The sequence below is a fragment of the Bacillus rossius genome (assembly GCF_032445375.1).
Source record: "Bacillus rossius redtenbacheri isolate Brsri chromosome 9 unlocalized genomic scaffold, Brsri_v3 Brsri_v3_scf9_2, whole genome shotgun sequence".
Lineage (NCBI taxonomy): Eukaryota > Metazoa > Arthropoda > Insecta > Phasmatodea > Bacillidae > Bacillus > Bacillus rossius.
In genome coordinates this window covers 12,823,253-12,850,840 of record NW_026962013.1, presented here as the reverse complement: position 1 = coordinate 12,850,840, position 27,588 = coordinate 12,823,253, and the positions used below count along the sequence as shown (strand labels likewise).

At 35.0% G+C, this 27,588-nt stretch overlaps 2 protein-coding genes across 3 annotated transcripts in view; one reads left to right on the top strand and one right to left on the bottom strand.

The window, feature by feature from the left end:
* Nucleotides 1-801: 801 nt before the first annotated feature.
* LOC134542999 (uncharacterized) lies at nt 802-10,489 on the bottom strand. Of its 2 annotated transcripts, XM_063387657.1 has the most exons (4): nt 10,389-10,455; nt 8,573-8,704; nt 6,488-6,806; nt 802-5,071 (listed from the first exon to the last, which is right to left on the bottom strand). In XM_063387657.1, exons 2-4 carry the CDS (start codon nt 8,602-8,604, stop codon nt 815-817), a joined length of 4,608 nt encoding a protein of 1,535 aa, XP_063243727.1. In that variant the 5' UTR covers nt 8,605-8,704; nt 10,389-10,455; the 3' UTR covers nt 802-814. The 2 variants fall into 2 exon arrangements, with proteins under 2 accessions (XP_063243727.1, XP_063243728.1); XM_063387658.1 differs by lacking the exon at nt 8,573-8,704 and having other exon boundaries at nt 10,389-10,489.
* A 1,379-nt stretch (nt 10,490-11,868) lies between these two features.
* The window catches only part of LOC134543357 (ras-related C3 botulinum toxin substrate 1), a 35,857-nt gene continuing 20,137 nt past the window's right edge, over nt 11,869-27,588 (top strand). The window contains exons 1-4 of the mRNA XM_063388346.1: nt 11,869-12,010; nt 17,951-18,072; nt 22,299-22,413; nt 24,733-24,850. Coding sequence (XP_063244416.1) covers nt 17,957-18,072; nt 22,299-22,413; nt 24,733-24,850 — 349 coding nt within the window. The 5' untranslated portion in view covers nt 11,869-12,010; nt 17,951-17,956. The remainder of the gene's footprint in view (nt 12,011-17,950; nt 18,073-22,298; nt 22,414-24,732; nt 24,851-27,588) is intronic.

Sequence of the window (27,588 nt, the reverse complement as noted above, 5' to 3'; positions counted from 1 at the left end):
ATTTAAAGTTTGATAATGGACAAACAACAAGTTTCCCACTAAAAAAATGCAGTTTTTTTTTTGGGTAGGCATAGGCCTGGTAGTACACCAATGTTTCTAAAAAAAAAAAAATGTTTCAGTGGTACACAGTTGCTAAAATATAGGGAACCCCTGCTTTAGAAGAGTAGAGAACATAAAGATTTTGGTCATGCTTGGGATATGTTCAAGTTATATATAGTAAGTAGGATAAGAGTGTAAAATAAAAAATGTATGTTTTTTTACAGAACAATGTACGATAGTATATATGTACGTATATTTATCAACTTAAGGGTTTAACATCCCATAATAAAGACCTTTTATAAACTGTGCCCAAGTAAGGAGCTAGACTTTGCGCGTTTAAATTGTACTTTTCGCTTTGCAAATCGGTTTATTCGATTGTCGACGTAGTTCCTCCAACAGCAAATTCTAACGACGGGTGTGTAAACTACGTGAGGTTCGCATCAAGAAATATAGTTGAAACACATTTTTCTTATATTTATCATGCTCAGGATTATTTTAAAGAATCCTTAATTAAATTCGATGTCCAAGTTTCGTATTACAAGTTTATTTGCAATGTGAGAACACATGCATTTGTTAGTTCTCGAGGTTATATGTTTACTTATCACTATCGAGTAGGTACTGAAATACTCGCTCAAATTTTTTTGATGTACATAAAAAAACAAATCTGCAAGCCAAGGGGGCGTAAGTTATTACATAAATCATAAAACAAATGTTGCATCAGATTTAATAATGTAGTATAACCTAAAGTTAATAAATTCTGAGTTTTAAATACTTTTTATAATTCTTCAACTATAGTATACAGTACATCAGCACAATTTTTTTTGGTGCGATTTTTAGTTTCAGAGTAGTTCACTGTTTGATCTATGAGTTCATTTATGTTGAGGAATGTAATCCCAGGTACAGTGTCAAAATAACGGCCGAATTCACGTGTTCGCAAAATGTTTTTATAACGTTCAAATTTGTCATCCTTTAATTTTCTTTCCAATTTCGTAGTTTGGTTTTTTAATGTGAAACAATTTTTCAGTGACTCTGGTTGCAAAATTTCTTTTTTCAAATCGTGTGTTATTCCTTGCAAAAATTCCCCCAAATGTGGGAATTTCCCTTCTAAAAAAAGGTTCACATGATTCTGAATAATGTCTGAAAATAAATGAACTTTGCAATTATCAAGTGTAAATGTAAAACAGTCGCAACTTTTTGTAGGCTCTTTACTCTTAACTTCAGCATTCGACAGTTGAAATAAAACTTTCAGAAGAAAAATTATTTTTTGTTTAGGATTACTTTTGAGAAGAAAGTCTGTTTTTGATGAAGTTTTTAATTTTTTTGCTGGCTGTAACCAAGGAGGTAGATTATTTTTGCTTTTTTTCTCGTCAGTTTTATTTTTTCTATGAAGAAAAACCATATCTCTCTCGTAGATCATGTCCCATGGTCGTTTATCACTAATAATTTGCAGTGTGGCTATGTAATAATGATATGGTGTTAGTGATATAGGTTCCAAAAATACAGAAAAATCGGTCTTGTTCATAATATTTTCAATGTGTAAATCTACTGCCGCGGCAGGGAGTAGTTCAGTTACTGTCATATCATTAGCAATAGTAAAACAACGACAAGTATTAAACCCTTCAGTCTGAATAGAAGAAGTGGTTGTGCCATCACACTTAACTTCGAACTCATTGCCGTATATGTCTGTAGTGTGACTTAAAACAAAGGACGAATCTTCTTTCCATGCATTCATGTAAATAATGGATACAAAATGTTCTTGTTTATCAGTCTTATGGATGAACCTTACGGCTTCATTTTCTATCTTGACCAAAAGTTCATGTTTCATTGATACTGTGCAAATTCCATTCCGTAAAATTTTGACGTGTGTGTCATCTGGCATTTCTACATTTAAATCATGCATGGATGATTTCACTCTAGCATATAGTGGATGTTCCATAGTTGTTGTTGTATCAAGCATAATGTATGTTGAACAGTATATAATATCTTCGAAGTCGTAAGAAAATTCAATTTCACTTTCACCTACGTGAGTTGTTATAATTGTGTCGTCCGGAAATGTAGTTATCAACGTGCCATCTGGTTTTAACAAAAGGGTAGATCCATCGAGCCGTCTCTTAAGAATCTCTCCCGTCACATGATTTGTGATAGTTCTAATGAATTCGTCTGGCAGACGTTCGGAAGCATTGGAATTATTTAATGTAAAATGTTTTCCATCAGCTGTTAACACACAGCACTTGAATGCCTGCATAAACTTTTCTTTTTCACTTGAATAATTGGTTTCTATTATTGCTTCAGCCACCTCCTGAAGCGATTTTCTTGACGAACTTTTAGAACCTCCTTTTTTCTCAATTATTTTTTTTCTTCCCTTTTGTTTAACGGATTCCCTTTTCTCTTCATCTTGAATTGTTACTATTTTCTGTACTGGTTCACTGTTTATAGGAAAGCATTCAAAAACAGTGCTGTCTGGACACAAAACAAAAATAGTCCCATCGTTCATAAACTTCAGTACATTACCATTGGCTAGAAAACATCTGTAATTTTCTTTACATTTATTGCGTTCATTAATATTAATATATTGTTGCTTAATATAATGATGTAGATGATATAATTCAACAGTCTCTATAACCAAACCAGATGGTAAAGACATTTTAGTTCTATACCCAGACAATTCATGTGTTTCTTTTTGAGTCTTGGGTAGTTTAATTTCGGAAGGATTATTTGTATCAGTTTCTGGATAAGATACTCGACTTCCCTTTTGTGCTGTTTTAGGAACAGATTTCTTTGGCTCGTTGATTTTCTTTTTAGTATTGGGTACTTGTTCCTCTTCTTCTTCTGGTTGTTTTGAGATTGAAATATGTGATGAGATATTGGCTTTTCTTTCAAACGCGATGCATACGCCTAAACGAGTATTTATGTGAAAATTATTTATTGGTACGGAACTTTTACTGATGTGATGAAATAAAAGGCTATGACCTTGCGCAGAGATTTTTAGTCTTATTGTCTTAGATTGATGTGCCCACATTTTTGTATCAACATAGACAGAACCCCCACTTGGGCTGGAAAAACTTGTAACATGCCCCGAAAGCTGCACACGCATTGGCCCTAGATTATATCCCTGTAGTAACGACTCATTTTTTATTTCATTTAATGAAACTGGTGGTTCTGTGCTGAAAGTAAGAGCTTTCTTGGAACTATCAGAAGTTTTTTTACTAGTTTTTTTACTAGCTTTTTTAACAGAGGCCTTGCTTTTACCAGTATCTGAACCAGTAGATTTATCTTTCTTGGATTTTTTTTTGGTTTTGGAAACCTTTTTGTTTTCAGATAAAGGAACGATATCTGCATTCCTAGCTGAATCCAAGTTAAGCATTTTCTGATATTTTAAAGAGTTGATTAGTATTAATCTCTGCGCAATGCCGTTTAAAAAGGATTCTGTCCCCATTTCTGAGATTATCTTTAACCCTTCAGAATTAAGAACAGTTTTGCCTTTTAAAGTTTCCTTAAGTTTTTTCTCTTCCTCCTCGAACCAGTTAGATTCGTAGTCCAGAACAAATTCATAAAAGTCTCTAAAATAAATAGGTGTGCGTAGGTAAACATGGTATTTTTGAGAATATACTGGTTTCTGGTTGTAGTTTGAATGAAAACGAACACACAATATTTTTCTAAGATTACTGTTTCTGATGTCCATGCAGTTGAAATCCCAAATAGAAGTCAATATTTCTTTTAACGCCGTACCTGCGTTCATGATTTCAGCAGAAATGCAACTTTCGGGCCATTTGTCGTCACTGTAGATTGTAGACAACCCATCCAATCTGAACAGTTTACATTTCAGTTGCTTTGCTATCAGAGATCCATTATTGTTCAAATAATTTGAATTTATTGAGTAAATAGATAAATCGCTAACATCACTTGATACTATAGGCAAGTATTTGATATATTGTTTTGGTTGTGAACAAGCATTTTCTTGAAGTAAGGTATTCAACAAAGAGCAACTCATGTCTTGAAACAAAGATTGCATCGGTGTCTCACTTTCATTATCATTTATGACCGTAGCCATTTCAACCCATGCCTGAAATAAGCATACAAGATTTGTTTTGTGGATATCTGAGAGTTTCACCTGGGCATTTGCCTCCGAATATTTATTAGAAACTTCCTCCTCACTAAGAACAGTCATTGAAGTTTGCAACTCATCAGCTATTGGAGACTTCATCACTATGTCATATTCATTATTCAGGATTTGTATAGCAGATTCAAGTGATGAATCTATACCTCCAGTTACTGTATCTTTAGTTTCGGAATTTTGAGCCTCTTCTGATAACATTTGCTCCACCTGCTTTAACATGCAGTCCAAGAGATACGGAACATCAACACACTCAGGCAGAACCTTATTAACCAAAGAGTTGTAAAAATGCATGTTTCCAAGATTCAATACTGGTACTTCTTCCACAGCTGTCACAATGATATTGTCTACATAATGTTTGTGTTGGTATCTTGAGTCTGAAATGTAATACATTAAATCCACAAATTCGTTAAATATAGTTCTCTGCGTGTGGAATTTTTGTGCAGGATCATTGAGCTTTCGAATGCTGATATTAGGTCGAAACTCTACAAATGCTACATCTTTCATTAAAACTATGTTATCATTTACTTGCAATAGTTGGTGAAATGTCTTCCAGTATTTCAAGATGTTATCATTATCTTCACTGATTGATGAAGATCCATTGTCAAGATCTTGATCATTCTCTAAACATATCTTAACAAAGCAATGAAATGGGACTTCTTCGAGTGCCATATTAACCAGCAGCTGCGGTTCGTGCAGTCCCGTTATAACAACAAACAACTTGTTGACGTCATGTGATGGGTCTATTACTTCCTTCACATCGTCCCAGCCAGTTATCCTTCTTTCCAGCTTGGTGCCCGGCCTGATGAAAATATTACTATCTACTTCTTTTTTTGGTTTTGGAAGGTCTTTTTTTGACTCGCTTTTGTTACTCTTGGTTCGTTTAGTGCTTCGCTTCTTCTGCGACGCTGATATTTTCTGCAAACAATACAATCAGATATTTAGTTCTTGAAATCCTTTTTCGAAACCATACTCAGCAAGTAATTTTGCACTTAATATAAAAAAGAAAACACAATCTAAAACATAGACATGAATAACTAAATCTGATAATAAAATGAGGAGAGTTTAAACTAATAAATTCTTTTATAAATTTTCAGAGTATACAATACAATTTAAAAGGAACTTATTATATATATATATATGTGTGTGATGTCGGAAATGTTTATTTTCGCTGATAGAGGAAGTGAAAAATTGAGAGCAGGCAAATATTTGCTCATCGTTCAGAAACTGAATGTAAACTTGACGGTACCAACGAACTAGGTCGTTGGATGGGACAGATGAACACTATTTGTAAACAAGCCTACTCACGCTCAGTTTATGGTTGAACGATGGACTAGTCCCCAGAACATAAAATAATCCGAACATACATGAAAAATAGCCTAGTTCACTGCCTTACTTACATCTGCTTCACATCAGACCATTCATATTTAAGTATTAAGTTCAGAAGTGAGTCAAATGCAGACATGAGTAAGATAATAAAAAAACTAACCTAGTTAAGTTTTAGTTAAGGTGCCTAAAATCTGACTGCTAACATAAATGTTGAATTGTCTGAAAAAAGGAAATAATTAAAATATAGTAGGTGAAAAAATATGACTGATATAAGTTAAGTAACTTGATTTTAAGATATATTATGACATTAAAAATTCATTGCATTGATTTAAAGACAGTAATTACACATTTCAGGATGCAACTCCAGAGCAGAAGAAAAAATGTTGAACAGAAAGAATTTTTTTATGAAAGTGCAAGCATGCAAGTGACTTTAAACTTAACTTTAAAACAATCCTACAAAAAGCAAATTATATTTTAAGTATATATACATATAGACACCTTATGTATTTGGTTAAGAAAATATCGCTAAAAGAAACTGTTTAACGTAACCTTTTTTAAGGTGTCATATCGCTTATCAAGTGATGACATTAAACAGAGTTGTTAGATGAACAGTTAAAAATAGGAATATATATCTCAAAATATAATGCATTTTAATAAAAGAAGTGCCAAAAATGTATGTTGTACCGGTAGTTATTATTTTCATTTCCTCTGGCCATCATAGTACAAACACTTTATACTTCCTTTGAAATGTTGAAGTAAGTATGATAATTATAAGTTATAATTATTTGCATTGGAAACTAGATATGTATGAGAATTCATCACACAGACTTTTTAGATTTTGCATGTTAAAAAGAAAGAATGGTCTGAAATATTCTCTAGAAGATGAAATAATGGGCATGCCCTCTCGTGTTGTGCAGAGTTGCTGGCCCGCGATAAAAATTCCCAAGTGTTATATGTCACGATTGCGACCTTTTTCCCAAAGTAGTGTAAATATTTGATACACGCCTCTCTCGATTTGGTTCCCGCCAGTAGGTCCTGGACGAACGCCTTGATCAGTTTGGCCAGGAGGACCGGTGAGGGCTGCTTCCCAGCTGCCAGCGCTTTCGTTGCTTCGTCCACAGCTGGGTCTTTCCGCCCAGTACGGGAGGCTCCCAGGGCCACGATGTCTGCCGTCGTTAACCCCCGAAACTGCTGGCTGGGCGCATGTGCCAGCCCTCCCTCGATCCCGCGTACGGCAAGGGACTCGTCGGCACGGCTCTCCACCAGTACAACTACCATGCAGTCTTTCTTGACGTCCGACATTTTGTCAGTGTGAAGTAAATACCTGCAGCACAAGAGCGCAATGCTTCCGTGACAATTTATGGACACCTGGGCAATCTTGTGTTATTTCTTAAAAAAACTGCTCTTTCAGTCTATTTTCCTTTATAAGTACATTTTCTTTGTACCTACTTCATTTATATGGAACACTTACTGACAGAGCTGGCGCCGGGCAAACATCATCTAACTACGAAGGTACCGAGAGCCATCCGCCCGCACCATTGCTAAATAAAATGTTGCATATCACATTAAGTCAACGACCTAGAGATATATAGACTGCTAGTGGGAGGCCATCTTTGATTCCAATTGAATTTGACAGAATGATGGGCTAACAGTGCTTTGTTAGCAGACGATGTACGTTGACAGCAGAAAAGTGGCAGTGTACTAAGTTAGTTATGTAATATTACGGGATGAATTATGTTCATTATGTAAAATTACGTGATGAATGAACAGATAACAAATAACACAAATCATTTAAAAGTTGTCATTATTCCATTGCAGTCGATTAATTTAAATTAATAGTACTTAGTGATGAGATAAATTCCATGTACTGTATCAAATTACTACCCGAAATACATATATAATAGGTTCAATAACTGATCTACATATTGGTCACAAACGTTGGGTCGAAGAAGGGTTAGCTATATTCTAGCGCATTTAATGTCGTACTTACACATCGCACTACGATGAAACTGAATTTAAAATTATATTTCACTTGTTCCATCTTTAAGTATTACCCGCAAAAACTGTAAAATTGCGAAAAACCTACATTTTTGGGAATTTACTAGCAACTTGCATCTTTCTCCCATAAGAACCAATGCTTTTACAGCTATGTGTTGCCCCCCATTCTGTCAAATCAGCTCTCTCTCTCTCTCTCGCTCGGATTGTAGTTCCCCAGCATGCCGGCGACAGCAGCAATTGGCGCTGAAAGCAGGGTGATAAACAGTCTATATATCTCTAGGTCGTTGCATTAAGTTAAATCTTTGTGTGCATAACTATAACAGAAAAAAATCTTACTTCACTCTAAATATTTTCTAAGTATTTATTTAATAGATTGTGTTGGGCTAATTATAGACAAGGATTAATAAATGTAGGCGGCTAAACACTCACATAACCCTAAATTGGTGGATATTTTTTAAATTAAGTTTTGTACTAAATGATTTTTATACAATAAATTGTAGTTTTTCTCTGGTTAATTATTTCAGTTTAGGCACATCTATAATTTTGCGGGAATAAGCCTGTTAATTTTTTGTGTAGGTAAATACAATTTACATAAAATGTTTTTCATAATATATATGATAAGTAACACTACTTTCTATAAGATTTATTTATATAATATTAATAAACTTTCTTAATTTTTGTTTTTATTGTTTAAGATCACAATTTTCATTTCATGGAACACCCTTCCACTTGGAAGTGAGTCGTGGTTCACTCGACCCAAGTGGCTTACCAAGGACAACTGCTCTGGAGAAACGATGCTGCGCAACCTAGCCTGAACCCTCGCTGACCCACATGTTGTAGGCCCATGGTTACACCCTAGCTAAGATAGACAAACTGTGAACACTTGCTGGGACAGGATAACGATCGGGATTACACAATATTCAAACATCAGGTTATAGTCACATCTGGCTTTAATGCAGAGCCCACTTGTGCTTACAAATGCAACTGCACAGTACTCCACACTCTACTAAATAAAACAGTAATTTATAAATATATGAAGCAACTTTCTCTTGGTCACATGTCCCTCTCGGTTAATTACTTGAAAGAACTTACCGGAATCGGCCCTCCCATAAGCGTAGTTCCATGCCCACTTGTCTTACGGTGCATGGCGAAGAACGTAGTGAAAATGGGAGGGGGTTGGGTTAGCCCCCTGCTCAGAAAACTCTAGGCGAGATGAGCGAGGAGCTCCAAAAACAAGAAAAATGTTTCAAAACACTACTTAATGAACTATGGTGTTTACTAATTAGTTGAGGCAGGTCAAAAACAAAGATGGCAGTTCAGTGAGACGAGGTTTGACCCTAGCTGTAGGTTGCTTAGGAATGAGCAAGGGTTTCAAGGAGACAGCTTCCACTCCTCAGGAGCAGAAGTCACATCTACAATATTATTAATTTAAATCTCAGATGCTACCATTGTATCTGTGTGCCTTTAAAAGAACATATAAATTACACTGGAATATATAATTCAATCTATCTTTGCTGGTTGAAGTTTTAAAGCAATCAATATATTTAAAACATACTGGCGGTGGCTGCTCATAATGTCTCAGAGTGCACTCCTACAGTGGTGGAAGGTACTGGGACTGGGTTTGCTTACTTCCTAGTCATTTATTTTATTTACAATACTCTCTAAATGCTTAATGTGTGAACCTGTCATTACCTCCCCTAATGTATTTAAGGTTCTTAAAGCTAAGTTACTATTTACAGGGTGTCAGCTGGAGAATAATACAGAATTGGCTGTGCTCTAGCACACAGTCGAGGCACAAGACTACTCAGGGTCAGGGTTTCGACCCCTAAAGGCTAAGAAAGCATGTTCTGGAGGTTCGATGCACGACGGGTTAACTTCGGCTATTCTGGCCTCCGGAACGCTACACTGACAAATAACACACAGGGGAGACTTTGAAACACTTTTATTTCTACGACCTCACTATCAAAACTACAACGACTACTTGTAAAGGCACCGTGCGATATCCCAGTTTAATCAATGCTACTTTAGTGAAATGTCCGCATCCAACAATAGGTTAGCTACTGGGTAGAGCTGACGGCCAGCCCAATCTTGCAGTATCTCCACTCCGGTATCGAGCTCCATCCACACGGCACCAAAGTCTGCTGCCGACTGCCTCACCACCACTTCCCTTCTCCCCAACCGACCATGCCATCGACACCTACCTCGGTCAGCACGCTCTCTATCTCTATACTATACTACTGTGCTTCGTAATACAAATACATTTACAAACATACACATACCCTTATCAACTTACAAATATACAGTTTCACTCTTAAATCTTTGTCCTTGCCCCTTTCTCCTATTACATATTGGGTGGAGATGCTCCATGGAAGTCTCAAATGTCAGGAATGCAACAGCATTGCAAGTCAACCCCTCTCCGACCCGATAATTAACACAAAAATAAAATCTCAATACTGCAGTGACTCAAGTTCGTATAGGTAACCACATATTTTTTTAATCAAGGCAAAAATAAACTTCACTGTGCTAATCAATGTTGATATAACTGGCTGTAAGCATATCACACACAACTTTTAGATTTTTCTGCTTCATTGTGTAATTGAAGTAGGCATAACATTTTGACAAATAAATTAATTAAAGGGAGACTATCTTCTGAACAAATTAAGTTTTTTGGTGTCCTTATCAATTTGTAATGCATAGACTCTACATATTCATGTATCTTTTTATAGCACTTCATGTTGGACAATCGCTATGCCGGATTTAAACACACACATAATTACCTTTATACAGAATTACATTAGACAAACTTTACAGACCACACAAGGAATAGTCATTTTAAATAATATATTAGTTAATTCTCTATAATTATACTCATTAGCATTAAAATGTTAAATATATAAAAAGATATTACCTTAATCCAGAAAAAAGTAAAGTTCAACAAAAATTGTTTCAAAATAAATACAAAATTAAAAACATATCAAAAATATTGTCATAGATTGTTACACTATGATTGAAATCTAACTTTTAAATTTTTTTTCTGTCTTCAGCTATGCTCGAACCTTCGAACCCATAGAAAATTAAGGAAATTCAAATCAAGGGGTGACCATTCTCTATGTTCCCAAGGCAAAATATATGAAGCAATAGAGCTATGCCAATGTTGCTTCAAAGGGTAGGTAGTGGATGTTTTACGTACATTCAAAGGATTGGAAGTACTATTTTGAGGCGTCTCTGGTGGTGTAACATGAATATGCCAACCACAAAACGCCCGAGTTCCCAACACGTGGTACTTGGGGCCATCTTGCGTTCTTCGAGGACATCACCTTCAGGATCTGCTTGGATGAGCCTGGAGACGAAAGGCCACGCCAATGATCATAACATACGCTTAGCCTTGGCCACCAGGAGACTGGAAACAAATGAGAAAAGCCTTCATGTGAAACTGCACTGATGGACATCTAGATTGGTGTTCTGGAACGAAAAACAGGCCCTATTAGTTTAAATCACTGCTTAACACAATGGAGGTTAGAATGACCACACCTTCATTCAATGCCAACCCCTGCCACCTGGGGAATGGGGAAGATGACTGTCACACTGGGCATCCACAACATGTGCGTTGAGGCCTGGGGTACCTAGCAACATACCACACAAAACATCCCGGTGAACCCATCTGACAATGCTATCGCCAGGTGCGCATCACAGGACAACCTGAGAGCAGAGTGTGAGCCTGATCAGCCGTGGCCACCACAGGCGCCTCCAGCCAGGACCTTTTACCAGCAATGAGGGTGCAAAGCGTCCCTACCCCTTTCCGTTCGTCCCAAGTACCTCTAGAGCTTCCATCCGTGATCTCTCCGTCCTTTATACCCAACTCTGTGTATCCTAATCCACAGATGCTTCCAGCCGCCCTCTCTCTATATTTCCTTATACAGTCTGACCAATCTTTCCACTCCTCCTTTGTAATTCTTCCCACTCTATCTCCTTAATCATCTCAGTTGGACTATGCATTTCACCCTCTTGTCATCTTAGTTCTTCCACATACCCATTACCCATCTCGCTGCTCTATTCAGCACTCCTCCAGGTTGACTATTTTTATATTTAGTGCCTTCTATGGCAGTCAAACATTCCAATTCAACAAATCTGAAAGTTTGGCAAGTCGTCCCCCCCCCCCCCCCCTTTCATCCTTTTCAAAACTGTATCTAATAAATGTTTCGGTACATAGTGTTTGCAAATAAATAAGTTTTATAATTTAATAAGATTGTATTTGTTATGGTTATATTTGTTCACAAACTTATTTAATTAATAATGCTGCTGACTTTTGTAATTTTTAACAATATACCAAGTTCGCAAAAATTACTTTCTGTTTATATTATCTCATGTTTTGTCCTAGACAACATTTTAGTACGTATGGTTTGCTCTATGGTTGAAACATGGCAGTAGAATGAATGGGTGCTATTGTGTTTTGACGTACTCGTATTGAAGTACATTTTACTTTAACTTTCAAATTCTGGATTTGGGTATTGCATCGGCTTTAATAAAACTGTAAGAAATCTTATTTTTTTGTATTTTTTTGTTTAGGTCTTGTATTTTGTAAATATTAAAGTTCTAGTAGGCGAAAATAACTACCCCTAGTTTCTGAGCTGATGTCATTGTTTTATCCACTTAGAAATTATTTTTATTTTACTTGAATCTTAAGAAATCGGTAGTTCATCATAATAGTAATGATTTCTGAAACACAATTTTATTAATAGTTTTTTTAAGCTACCGGCTTGAGACGTGAATTTCAATAGTGTTCTATTTTGTAATATAATGCATTTCTTAGAATATTAAATGAAGTGAATAGTTTTTAGACATTAGGTTAAATAATTTCTTAACTATTTTTTTTTGTGTCCTGAAACACATAATTCCTGATCTTTTATCTGTGTTATAAAGGAGATAAATGTGTTTTTGTGCTTGTCAAATGTTTTATCTGTTTAGGTTCTTTACTTAGTAACTGAGGTAAGGGAGCTGGAGAAAGTGCAGTGTAGAACAGTGAGGTGGGCGATGGGTATGTAGAGGAGAAGGGAAGGACAAGAGGTGGAAATGCATAGTCTGAGAGGATTAAGGTGTTGAAATGGTTTGGAAAGGTTGGTCAGGCTGTTTAAGGTCATACAGGGAGACAGGAGCTGAGGACAGCCAGAAACTAGATTGCGCACGGGTGGGTGTAGAAGGCAGATCACCGGTGAAAGTTCCAGAGGGAATGGAGGCGAATATAAAGTGGAAGGCAGGGAGGGAATGGAATGTGCTGGAGGATGGTGTGCGGGGGGGGGGGGGGGGGGTGAGAGATTCAAGACAACTAAGGAGGGGGGAAGAGAAAAGGGTAGGACCCCCTGTCGCCGGAGGAAGCCCAATTGTTCATGTAATAAATCAAAAATCTATCAATACTTAAATTTTATGTAGGCTGCTTCATCGTAAAAGTAAAACTAAAAATTTCCATTGACGATCGAGCTTCCAGATTGTGGCAAGGAGTCCTCCCCCTTACTTGTTTTGCCCTTTTCCTTATCAGAAAGGCCCTCTTAAGGGGGCCTTCTGGTCGGGGTGTATGTGTGTAAATGAGGTGGGATAATATAACCATGATTCTCGCTGGTGCTTCTAGCGCGGTATAGCCTCTAAGTGCAAGGCTCTGAACTGGTGCAGTCTTCTCGTCATCATAGGATAATTGACAGTAACATTATAGGGCGGAGAAATGAAGATAAAGGTGTAATGCAAGGTCCTTAAGTGCTTTCAAGAATATGTACCTTTTGTGTTACACCCTAAAAATTACTTTTAAAACACACATTTTATCTATTTTAACTCTTCTAAAAATACAGTTTCAAAAATTAATCCGAAATCAAAAGTACCTTTTGGCCTTCAGTGAATTCTTAAATGCTTTTTGTAACTAGATCCCACTCTGATAACTTGAGCAGTTTTGAAATCACGTTTAATTTCGTGAAGGTCTGCGCACCATGTGTGTGCCCATGCAGACGGTGCCTTAAGGTCCTTTGCATCTCACTTTTTTTTTTTAAACATTTCTTGCTCAATTCGTTGCCAAAGATTGTGGTTCGGGGTCTCCCAAAGGTTTATCTAAAAATATGTAAAGTTCTACATAGTTAATATTGTAATTGAGTAAGTCTCTTCTAAAAAAAAAATCTGGAAATAGTATTTTTAAGTTCCTCTCATTCTATTTGATTCTGTTAAAAGGCATTGTGATATTTATAGTAGTTAACAGTTTTGAACGGTTGATTAGATTAGATGATTTAAAATACTATTAAATTGTGTAAACATTCATCTATGATGTCTTAATTGGGTGATCATTTGTTGCTGAATTGTTTTTATCATAAATCCTTTCTTTCTGACTCATTTCTTTGTGCTTGCCTCAATGCTAATCTGTTTTGCAGAGTTCTGTGTTTTGTGTGCATATATACTTTCACAAATCTCTTATGATCTGTCAACTATTGGAGATTTGTGTGGTAATATCTAAGAGAAGAATTTTAGTGGTGTATGTCAAGAATGTTGCGGAGGTTAGGTTAGACCAGTTGGGTTGAAATGATTCACCATCTGAGTTTAGTTTTGATCAGCTGATTTTAGTTTATGATGATGGCTTGTTAGGCTTTGGAGTATGTACAAATGAATAATCAGCTGGTTGAAATCTTTGTTGCAAAATAATTGGGTAATTGTTCCATATCACATATCTATGTTTATCCCTTGATCCTGATGGCATGATCGTGTTTATAGTAATCCTTTTGTATCTGATGCTTTTTTTACATGCTTTAGATTAGCTTCACCTGTATGTTTGTCTGTCCGTCTGTAACTCTTTCGACTAAGAGTGAGTGGCTCATCACTGTAAAATGTCCCACCAATTTCATTATGTTCGTTAGCCGAGCGGTCTAAGGTGAGCGATTTCTGTGACTTCAGCTTTCGGATTCAGAGATCGCGGGTTCTACTCCCGGCCACGCCAAAAAAAAAATGTTTTTTTTTTTCCCCCCGGTAAATTCTAAGATTATATCCATACATCTAACTGTAAATGATTCGGAGAGACTTTACCACTTCTTTGTGACGTTGCAACTCCAAATAGTTATCTCAGATGGTAATAGGTAGTGTCGGTAACTCATTTCCCTATGATAATTATACATAAATATAGTTTAAAAAAACTAAAAAAAACATGCTTTTAAAGAATATCAAACTAAAAAGTTAAAAATAAATATAGTTTAAAAAACTAAAAAAACATGCTTTTAAAGAATATCAAACTAAAAAGTTAAAAATAAATATAGTTTAAAAAACTAAAGAAACATCCTTTTAAAGATTATCAAACTAAAAAGTAAAAAATAATTTTAAAATTTAATTTATGACAATAGTATATAAGCAATACTAGTATAAATGAGAAAAAAGCATGGGGCGCTTAATATACAAAAAATATGGCACAAAGCGCCTCAAGCTTTTTTCTCATTTATACTAGTATTGCTTATATACTATTGTCATAAATTAAATTTTAAAATTATTTTTTACTTTTTAGTTTGATAATCTTTAAAAGCATGTTTCTTTAGTTTTTTAAACTATATTTATTTTAAATTAAGACATCAAAATATCTTGGTAAAAAAAACTCATATCAATTTACAAACAAATTGACAGGTCTGGTGGAAATTTTTTCTTTTGTACATATTTAACAATCATAAATCAATCATTGTTATAACAATCGTTGGTATTTCACTATTTTTTTGTTATGTCCAGAATCTTCAATGTATGCAAATAAAACAGCACACATAATTTACTACAGAATCAGTGTGTACAGAATCATGCCATCAGTATCAAGGGAGAAACTTTGATATGTGATATGTATGGAACTTTTAGCATAGTTTGTGCCAGTACCGGTGCCCATTATACCTTAAGTTTAGCTGGGTCCAACTAATTTGATTGCTTGAATGCAGTGAAAATTTTGTTTTCCTAATTATTTTATGACTATTGCTTCTAAGTTATATTGATTTCTAATTGACTTTATAACTATGTAATTTCGTAGGAAGCAAGAGAAATTGAAACATTTATTTGAGCCAAACACACTATAAGGAGAAAACAGGACAGCTCTGTGGCTCACAGCCTACTTGGGTTATGAGGCATGTCCCCACACTACCAGGGTTGCGTCTCTCTGAAATTACTGCCGTAGCTTGTCAAAACGGCATAAATAAAAGGGCGCATTACGTCTCCTTACTAAATTCTTAGTGCGTCAGCGAAACACAATATAAACAGTCAAGGGAAAAATCATGTTCCAAATTTTTAAGTTGCGAGTATGTGATCGTAGCAATAAATTAAAAAGGCATAAAATTATAAAGCATTGTATTATGCTTTGTTAAGCCAATCATTACAATCACTGTACAATGACAGTGAGTTTATATCATACCGTAGCTCAGTACCAAAAATCATTTATGAAAAATTAATTAGCTACAAATTAAATGTGTACCAAATTTCATGTGACAGGTGCTGGGGTAATAAAGGCTAGGTTTGGGGTCGCGGGGGCCCTGGAGCCGTTCCTGCATCTAAGCACATTAGAAAAGCTACAGCGTGACATCGAGCACGATTTGAAGAACAGCTGCAATATTCAAAAGTGTTGGAATTTTAATATTTACTTTGATTTAAACTGTTATTTGTTTTTAAATATTATATTGGCCCGTTGTTAATATCGTTGACTAACACCTTTCATCATTAACTATTTATATCATTTGGAAACATATTTTGTGCAAAAAAAGAGCATGTGATTTTCCCCCCTTTCAAAATCCCCGTTTTGCCACGCTTGTCCCGTAGGAATGTAAGGGTGGTAATGATGTAAGGACCGTCATGTTGAGGTAATCATCAACAGTTATATTGTATCTCAGTGTATACGAGTCTCGCAAAATGGAATAAATCATTCTTATGACTGATGTAACCAAAAATTTTTAATGTATTTAGTTAATATTGGCAATTTATAATTTGATTGACCTGTAGTACTGTACACAGAACAAGGAGGTTTATAGAATGATTTCTTCAATGGTGACAATTGAAGCAAAGCAGCATCAGCGGCCCTAACTTAAGGTCTCAGAACCATTTTCTAAAAGCGGGGACCGTGGGATTTAAATTTATTTATTTTTATTTTGAGAATTTAATGTATATAGTGCTGACTTCAGTGAACAATTTCCTTGCCTTTTTGACAATGAGGTTTTTTTTTTTAATAACAAAGTTTTTGGAATGCTTATGTTGAAAAACTTGTTAACATCTTAACAGTACTACTTGGTTGTTTGCAGACTTTAACAACAAATTTCTTGCTATTATTCCAGAGATATGGCTTTTTTAAAAACTGAATTTTAAATCCCAAAGTATCTGTATTTGTTTTATCTATCTATAGATGGTTTTGCTAATAGTAAGGTCTGTAATGTATTTTACTGTTTTAATTACTGTTTTTGCTATAAGAAAAATATCACTTAAACAGTTAACATTACTAACTTTAAGGGATTTTTTTTTTTCATTTTACTGGTCATTTTATTTTTCAAATAACTTAAGTCATAGCATTAGAAAATTTTATTAGACTTAGTAATTATTATAAGTGATGTAGTTAATTCCAAGAGAATTGAGCTACATTTTCCTGGCTATATCAGGGTAGCCTATATATGGAAAGTGTTGGCAACTAAAATGTGCATGATATTGTGTTAAATTTTTTATTCATACTAGTTTAAATTTTAAAAAATACAAATCTCATACTGCTGCAAAATTGAAATTTATTTGTGTGGTGTACATTTTTCAGCTTATTGAAAAACAATTCTTTTCATGCTAAATATGTTTACATTCATGTTTAAAAAATCACTTGAAAAATGTATAACACCATTTTATGTTGTAATGACATCCACAAAAACCAGTAAATAATGCATCTTCACTAAAAACTTTACATTTTAATTACTATCAAATTTCTGTAACTAAGGCAGTTTTACTATGAATAAATTTTATAGATAGAAAGTTTTAAAAACTATTAAATATATTCAACAAACAACCTGCCTTGAAAGCTGAGAACATGCTATTCACACCAGGCCACATTAAAGCAGCATTGCCAACTCGTGTAAAGCTAAGAGCTGCCCAGTGTTTTCTTTTATTGCGTTTGCTTGCGACTCATGTTTGTTTCTCTGACTGGGTCACAGCGGTTGAGTTGTTGAGACCACCCGCCTCCCAGCGGGATGGTCCGGATTCTGTTCCGGTCAGAACGCAAGCGGGGTGTGTCTTCCCGTTTCACTTCCCGTTTCATTTATGCTGCCAGTGCTCCAGTTACATCTTGTATCGTCTCAGCATCTCATATCACCCCAATGGCCACGAGACGTTCAACCCGAATTCGCTAGTTCATTTATTTTTTCTTTGCTGTCTTTATTTGTTCTGTTTTTTTTCCCATATCCTTTCTTACTATGCAGTTAGTATCGAGTGTATCTGTAATACAGTGATATATTTTATTTCCAGGTCACAATGTCATCTGGCCGACCTATCAAATGTGTCGTGGTAGGAGACGGCACCGTGGGGAAGACGTGCATGCTGATCTCCTACACAACGGACAGCTTTCCCGGAGAATACGTCCCCACTGTGTGAGTCTCCTGTGCTAGGTCGGATGAATCTGGAAATACCAGGCCATTTATGTCAGCAGTGTGAAGTAATGTGGGAATGAACAATAAATGCCTGGAAACTGTGTGCAAATAATCTGTGGTTTGCAAGGGCAGATTTACTTGTATTTACAGCCTGTCTCCCAGCATTTTTTTTTTTTTTTTTTTACAGTTATTAGCTACCTTAAACTAGGGGCATTCCATGCCATATCATCAAGGGGTGTCCACCCCACCATCTCATATTTGGATTAAATTTGGTACATGGTATCTTCAGACAAATATATGAACCTGTATTTTTCATTTTTTTTTTTTTTTTTTTAATATTGACTAGTTTGGAATTTAAAGCCCTTCAAAGTTTCCTTCTGTTTGGTGGAAGTTTTTTAATCCGCAAGCAAAGTCGAGTGACATCTTGCTTCAACTTACTTTTGTAGTAAACTAGTAAAAGTTATTAATATAGAATTGTGAAATTCATCATGCTTATTCAGAATTTTACGTAGATTTCAAATATCACTTGTAAAATGTAATTAAATGTCCAGAAGTTTGTGTAAGTTATGTTATAAGTGGAAAAAAAGGATTAACAAAAATTGCAAACATAAATCAGTAATCCTATTAATATATTTTTTCTATTAATCTTTACAATCTCGGGCTTGGTACCATTAGAAAGCACAAAATTTGCTATTAAAAAATGAAATGAAATTTATTAAATTTATAAAAGCAAGTTCTTAGTGAAAGATGATTATAAATCAGTTAAAAGTTTACAAAATAATTTGTACATGTAAAAGCAAATATTAGTAAAAAATTGTATTGCAAAAATGTTTGAAATAATGATTGAGCCTTGTTGTAAATGCACATTTAATATACTGTAGGCCTATATATGAAAAATACAAATGAAAAAGAGAAGAACATGTTTGAAGAAAAGTTATGGTTCAATTGTTTGGTCACTCAAATCAGTTTGCATAATATTGCATCTTCTTGCTTAAATGTAGATGCATCATCTAAATGTTTACTGTAGGGTGATCTCATAGAAGATATTAGTGGGTCACAGGTTTTCCAGTGTGTGTTGGAGTCTTAGGGGCTGCTATTTTTCTGTGTACTTCAACAAGTTGTCTGGGATTGTTTAATCTATGACTGTTATGTTTGAGTGTTTACATGTGATGGTTTTATTTATTTATTTTTGACAAGTTACTTGTTTTGTATTTTCTTACTAAGTGGTAAAACCGACAATTTTTTTTTACAATCCACAATGGCTACCAGGTTATATGAAAAGTGTAGTGTAGCTCTTTTTATTAATTCTGTGTGTAATGTAAATACATACACAAACAAGAAGATAATTCTTAATATTGTTGAACTTCTGATGAAGAAAAAGAAATTCTGCTTTGGAGGATAGATGGATTCACACTGCATTCGAATTTAAGTATATGTTCACACCACTATGCAATACTCATCAAATATTACGGGGAAGTTTTTAAAAAATGCTGTGACCCAGCAAAGAAACACAAAAGGTCTATGAAAAGTGGCATAAGACCTATATCTCTTCAATGGTCAAAAGATGCTAAAGGGAAATCTGGTGGTTTGTTAGTTTCTGGACAAAAGCTGTGTTCCAACTGTAGGACGAAGTCATTTCAAGAACCAGAGTTGTAAAATTCACAGAATAATTCTAACAAAGATGAAGACCCAGACCGTCACAGGCTTGCACCCACGAAGAAAGACCTTACCGACACTACACCATTTGAAAAGGAATTGAATTTAAGCATAAGTACTCTAGATGTATCACCATTAAAACTAAATGGACTTTCGAAGTGTTCAAAATTATTGAATGGTAAAAGAAAGATAGCTGAAGTCAAAAGTAAAGTGAAATCAAAAGTGAAGCTACCAGAAGATCAATTGCATTCTGAAGGAAATATTGATGGAGACTTACCTTAAGAGTCAATTACTAAGAGGAATGTGAGTGACTTAAATTTTCTAATCAGTCAGATGAAAGAAAAATTGAAATATGCAACATCCGTAAGGGAGAAGTTTTACACATTTTATCAGTTGCACCTAATTCTTGGTAACTAAAGAAAATTTCAACGGTATTCTTTCATATCTGATCCTTTGCAAGGTCGAAAAATTTCTGCTGAAGTTGTTGAAAAAGTTACCAATTTTTATCAAGCAAATGAAATCAACAGACTAATTAATGCCAGGTGCCAAAGATAAAGTTAGTGTACACACACAAAGGTGCCTAATACTCTGCATTCTTAACGAACTACACACAGCAAACAGAGAGAAATTTCCTTGTGATAAATTTTGTGAGTTGCGGCTGAAATGGTGTGTGATAGTTTGTCAGCCAGGTACACATTTGGTCTGTGTTTGCCCCTAGACCCTTAGTTTTTATCAATGGCCCTGCGTGACACAAGTTCTGTAGGAAACTAATTTTTTTGTGGGATGTCTTACAAAATTAACTTTCATTGGGGGTAATGAAACTCTTGTGATCTTTGATAATCCAGAAAATTTGTTATTCCGCACGGCCATATACCTGAATGTGCCAGATTAAGGAGCCTTTACTGTATTACAATTGTGGTTGGGCTTTTACAGAGTGACAGTCAGTAAGTCATACCTCTACTTTAGCCTCCCAGACCTTTCAGTTTCCTCTTAAATACCATTGCCACCTCGTTTCTGATACCTTGCCCTCTGGCCCGTTCTACTCCCGCCTGGTTCTCACCTCACCAAGAACAAGTTATTCCACCGTTCCTTTGCATCTTCCACTCGTGGCCTTTCTCTCTCTCTATCTGTAGCATGTCACATGAAGAATTCAGTAAGGAAGAGGTGGGAGGATCATGAATTTTGTAAAGTGTAGGTCAGAGGTGAAGATTGGAAACAAAGAAGGAATATGAAGGCATTTCACCAATCTGATCTGGTACAGGGTTGGGAAAAAAAAAAAACCAAACAGCCTGTTTTTCTTTTATTTAAACTAGTTTTTTTTTTTTTTTTAATTGTTTTATTTCTTGGCGCGGTAAATTTTAAATTTAAAGCAGCTTTTTTATATTGTGTTAGTTATTTTGGTTCTCAGCATGTTCAAATGAAAGCCGTACAACATCCCGCTTTCTGCCACTCATTTTGAACAACAAAAGTTATAACATCAAAGAACTGAAGTCCACCAAATCTGCACATCTGAACTGGGACTTAACCACAGAAAGAGCATTTCCTCACAGGTGGAGGATTCTCCATAGAATGGGTGTTTCCCACAGAATAGGAATTTTTTTTAATAGTAAAATTATTTATTTCCCCTTTTTTTACATTTTGTCTATAACTCACTAATTAATTTAATTTCACAGAAGTATTTAGCTGGGTATAGTTTACAACTTATTCAGATAATTTAAATGATTATATCTTGTTTAGTTTGTAATTATTTTATCCCGTAAATCACAAAAAAAAACATTAATGAGTCTATTGTTATAATTGTGGAATTACACCTTTTATTCAAATTTAAGATATTCTATTTATAACCACATTAAAAACCCATTTGATTTATATATATATATATATATATATATATATATATATATATATATATATATATTTATTTATTTATTTATTTATTTATTTATATATATATATATATAAAAAACCACTTGGTTTAAACTGTGGTTTAAACCAGCCAACTTTGCCTGGTTACAGGCTATAAATGTTTGAGCATCATTATTTTACAACATACTATGCTTATTTTAACATCTCATCAACAGTGTCATCAGAGAGACTATATGTGTCAGGAAATTGGAGAAGAAATCATCATTTGTAAGGTACCATCACAGGATTCCTCTGGAGTAATATTGTTAAACTATAAAAAACATAAATTAGGATGGATGAATCAGGATTTGAACATCTGAAATGTCCTTGGTGGCCAGGAATGCTTGTGCATCTCACTGATGTGTCAAGGAACGTGGGGTCGATCCAACACCCCAACATGACTCAAAATATTGAGCTCTTGGTTGGTATACACTGTAATCTAGGAGGCGTCTTTCCCCTGAAGTGTCGGTGCATAAGCATGCAATGTATTTAAAACTCTATAACAACACTTCTGCTAATAATTGTGTTGTCAACAGTGTGATTACATATGCGTACGTTTAACCTAAGTTTTTTGTGTTTGCCGGTTTGTTTTTAATTTGTTTAATTCAAGGTTTCAGTTAAGTGCTGATGTACTATAGCAGGTTGTGTTTCGTGTGTGCAATCAGATTCGACAACTACTCAGCGCCAATGGTGGTCGATGGAATCCCGGTCAGCTTGGGGCTGTGGGACACAGCAGGCCAAGAGGACTACGACAGGTTAAGGCCACTTTCATACCCTCAGGTACTGGAGTGTTTAACATCCGTTATGTTGTATTAAAATAAGAGAAAATGTCTTGTTTCTCGTGTGCACAGTTTTTTTACACTCCAGACCACCGGCTAGCTCAAAAGTGATGTAGATTTGGATTGCACATACATAAAAACACTTGAATTTTTTTTTTTTTTTGGGTTCAAAAATACTATTTAAATTTTGTGAAAACGTTGCTCTAAATGATTCATAATGAAAATAAAATCTCTCTCAAGCACATTTACTGATTTTTACTGGTTTTTATTGTTTCTGACAGAAAATTTGCATTAGCACAATGGCTGCCAGCTTCCGACCATAACACTGTTCCAGATTACACACAAAGATTCATTCCTAATAATTCCCAACTTCCACCGAAACTTCCTTCAAAACAATTACTTTTCTCCTCAAAACTCCCTCCATGCTACCTTCGATCCGTTATTTCTCGGGCCCTCGACCATCACCACACAACAGTGACTAAAGAGGCTATGTGACCGCCCATTACAATTCACGAAACAAGCAGTCATGTGATCTTAACCAATCACTCCGCATCACAGCACAGTACAAAAACACAACAAAATAATAATTTCCTATCATCCCTCACAGTGAGACTTTTCCTGCAAAAAATTAAACATGAAAAATCACAAAGTCTTTTCAAATTGGCTGATGTAACCGACGTGAAAATTTTACTGCCTCCCATGGGAGTGAAACTCAGCTGATTTCCTGTCATAAGAAATACATACAGAATCTGCCGGAAAGTACTGGTAAAAAAAATAATTAAAAATTGGCGTTGCCGTAGCGCGCAACTGTTTCTAGTATTTCCTTGTACATACAAACACAATACACAGTGTTCTAGATACATGATTATAGCTTCCAAATAACTCCAAAGGTTAAATTAAGGTATAAGAACAATATTGAAAGTAAATAAAAGACAGAAAAATCCATGTACACAAACAATAACCTAACAAAAATATTAAAAATCATAAAAAACAAGTAAGAAAAACGAAGTCACTGTGACCTTGGACCATAAAAAAATCAGCTGATATACTATCTTACCTCAAAATATTATGTCATTCATAAGAATACTCTGCAAAGCTGGGGAGGACAAGAGTTTGCAATGCTACATAAACACTCTTCCCCCCCCCCCCCAATCCCTAAGTATTACACTCAAACAATCTCTGCATCTAAACTTATACTTCTTCTATTTCTTGTTCAATAAAACAATACTAATAATTTATCTCTCTATAAGCAAGAAGTTTCACCTCTGTCACACATGGACTCCACACATATTTTTTTTTTTGTGCCATTGATATAAATGTTACTGTGTCGTAACATAGCGGCCGTGTTCAGTGTTAGGTAAAGAGAAAAATAACTTTATTCCTGACTTCTTGGATTTGTGCAAGGCAATCTTCAAGGTAAACTGTGTCATAACCTCAAAAAATAAAATTCTATTGTGTGAACTGGTTCTTGGCGTTTAGCAAAATTCAAGTGTGTATGTACGTGCAATCTAGCCCAACCGTGAGCTAGTCAGAGGTCTGGATTGTTGCAGACTCTTCTTATAAGTTAGTGAAACAATTGGTCCTACTCTAGGTTCAACATAGTGATTCAGAAAAATATTCTTGATGTTTCCTTTATTCTATTTGAGTATCAACAATGATTTAATGAAACACTAATTGTTCTATCTCTTAAACACATCTAATGTCCATGAATGTTTGTAGAATACTAAATTTTCTTTATAAAACAAACTCGCTAGGACAATCAGATGTTAACTAAACCGATTATTTTGACAAAAGAATCCAAAGCAAAGATAGCATACAAATATAGAAATGAATGTTGTGCTTAGAAAACTTACATTGAACTAGCATACCAAAATTTGTAAATAAACATGATTTTATGTCACATGTCTGTGATATTACTCAACAATCTGTGTTTTTTTTCTACAGCACACCTTATTAAATATTGTTTTAAATACCATTGCACTGTATTTAAATTTTTCTTTGATGTTGCAGTTAAAATTAATACTATATTGATGTTCAATAATGAGGAAACATCTCTATTCCAGCATGGCTGAGGTCCCGAACTAGATTAAACACCTTTCACTGTATCGTGTTTTCTACACCTCCAAACTTAATTCATATTTGTTCATCATTTATGTGTGATTGAGTTACAATCTGCTTTTCTTGTTGGTTAATTAATATGAATTTAATTGTAGATGGATTAGTTAGTGCATTAGTACAGTTACCTATATTGTATGTATTGTATTTTATGTATTTAATTTAAAGTTTTACAGTGATAGTTTGTTGCTGTCTTGTATTGCAGACAGATGTCTTCCTCATTTGCTTCAGTGTCACCAGCCCTTCATCATTTGAGAATGTTACCTCAAAGTGGTATCCAGAAATCAAACACCACTGTCCTGACGCTCCCATGATATTAGTTGGTATGTTCCACATCACAGAACTGCAGTATAGAGTATGTATTGTAATAGCATTGTATCTGTTTACTCTATCAGGCGTTCAAAACATCAAGAGTCAAACCCTAAATTTCAAAGTTCTAAATTAAAAAAAAAAAAAAAAAAAAAAAACGTTACCATCAAAAAAATTTATAAAAAAATTGTATAGAAATTATAATTACCCTGTAAATTCCAAGGGAAAATAAAATAAATTAATATTAAAAAGGATTGAAAAATACTTTTGCTATTCTACAGTGATAGTCTCTAGGTGCCACTATTAAAAAAAAGTGAAAATTTACCACGAAGGAAATTTTGTGTGTTTAGTGACATAACAGGCAGAGTCAACTTTTTTTTTAATCACAAATATCTTTGTATAACAAACCGTGTGCTAAGCCCTGCTCAAACCTGTATTTAACATTTTCAGCTTACTGAAACAAATATTTTTCATTAGATTAATGATGCAAAATATATGCATATTCATTTACAAATAGTTACACTAAATATTCATAGTATAAATAGAGCATTGTTAAAATATAAGGCTAATAGTGAAAACCCGACAACTGACAGGGTGGGTCACTTACTGGTTGAGAAATAATGCTGATCCAATCCTTAAGTTAGTGCTTTCTTTGTCAAGAAGCTACTGTCCGGACCAAACGTTGTGGTAGCTGGACTCCTAGTGCTGTAGGCGCGTAATGTCGGCACGGCCCGGTCACACGCGGCGCACATTCGGCACGGCCCGTCACGGCTCGGACGTGTTATCTCTGTTACAAAAACATATGCGTGTATCGCTTTCTCATCGCTCCCCAGGCCACAACGCTTTGGGTTTCACTCGTCCTTATCATGACACCTTAGGCACATATAATTTTTTCACTATATAACGAGAAATGTAAAACCGATGGTGTGACTTATATTAGCAACCCAAAAACAGCAATGTAATCAACCCATATGAATGCAATGCACACGTTACCAGTAGTCTGAATTTCACCTCGACAGATATTTTATCCAATAATCATCTGTCTCCAAATGTTGTTAGCTGAAAAACAAGGTTAAATATAGATATGAGTCGGTATCAAGGAATGTGTAATGAAATAAATATGTTACGCGCAAATAAATTTAGCAAATGAAGTTTACTGCAGGGGGAAAAAAGTATTTTTAATATACCTCGTCACAAGTATAACTTTAAAAAATCAATTACATGAAAATATAATACTCTCTTGGTAAAAGTGCCCCATACTGTAGAAAGAAAATTAAATAAAATCACCCTGTACGGGTAATTAACTCGTTAAATTACATGAAACAATAAAACATAAATCTCAGGAATTTAAAAATCAAACTGACCTGGTCGCCGGTTTTGGTTAAATGCATAATACTGTAAAATGCAAAATTAGACTATAAAATGCCACTATACAAAATTATGAAAGATACAATATCATTCACAATAGCAAAATCGTAAGTATCAATGTCTACAGAATAAATACAATTTCCAAACAAAAATATAGGCCTAAAGGTATATTATAAATAAACAATGTTTTGATAACCTCCCCCTTAAGGCATTGAAGTCATTGCTCACTACTTTAGCAATAATGTCTCTTTCTTGACTATGAATAACTTTATGAGGCCGTCGGCAGCTTCCACGTCCGTCCATTTCCGTACGTCTCGTAACACGCGCTGCGAGTTGGTCACGTAGCAATGTTTTCATGCTGAACGCTACACGTACTGACCTGCGCGCGCATCGCCTGCCCCTCCACCGCCTTGCCCCTTCACCCCCGCGCTGCCAGCTATCACAACGTTTGGTCCGGACAGTACTGGCCTTGTTATGTTGTCAGCTATAACCGGCTTGTTTAAGTCTAAATCTGTGCATCTGTTACAGAAGTGACTATCAGAATAAGATTGAAAAATTGTCCATACTAGCTGGAATGCACTAGACATCATTATGGTCTCATTAGTTGTGGTTTTGGTGATCAGTGTATTTGTTGAGTTGGTCACACTTTTTGGTACATTTGTATTCATTGTATGTTACGTGGCAGTCTGCTGGCTGAGTTCCATGGACTGTAGAATGTTTGGTGAATCTGCACTGCAGTTTCTGTGGTGACAAACATTGGATTTTATGCTTTAATTGTTTACATGTCTTTATGTACCAAATATGTACTCCATTTCCTTACATTTTAAAAATTGTTTGCACTCGAAAGCTTAAACTTTCATAATTAATTTTCATCAGTAACAAAAAATCATTGTAAATCTGTAGATAGTCACTTTTTTTTCATTTGTGTGGCACCAAACGGAATGAAAAATATCAGTGAATGTAAAAAAAAAAGCTGTTTTTGAAAGAGAGGGTATGTTTCTCTATTTGTGGACAAGTGTGCACAGGAAGCAACAGAACATGTATCTTACGGGTTGCTGAATAGTTAAATGTTAAATGTTAAATGTTGGACTGCTCTTCCAAAGGACCCAATTTTATTCACTGTCCTAGGCCTGAGTGAATATCAGTTTTTTTATAGTTTGAATCAAATACAAATTTTAATTATTCTCGAATACAAATATCAATATTGAATAGTAAGAAAATAAAAGTTTCATTTACATAAGGAAAGTAAAAAAAAATATAAAACTGTAGTGTAGTGCCTTCTGGGAAATTAGACAAATAATAATTATGTGAAAGGCTAGTCAGACCAAGTCAGCTATAATACATAAAATGTTATCAAATTTTTGAAGGGGAGAAAAAAAATATG

What these genes read in the sequence shown, in the direction of transcription:
- LOC134542999 (XM_063387657.1), bottom strand. Translation starts at nt 8,604, where the DNA reads ATGGAACTACGCTTATGGGAGGGCCGATTCCG. An exon ending in TTATGGGAGGGCCGATTCCG is followed by an intron (nt 6,807 to 8,572) that starts GTAAGTTCTTTC and finishes CTTGTGCTGCAG; the next exon opens with GTATTTACTTCACACTGACA. An exon ending in CGGGAACCAAATCGAGAGAG is followed by an intron (nt 5,072 to 6,487) that starts GCGTGTATCAAA and finishes TATTGTTTGCAG; the next exon opens with AAAATATCAGCGTCGCAGAA.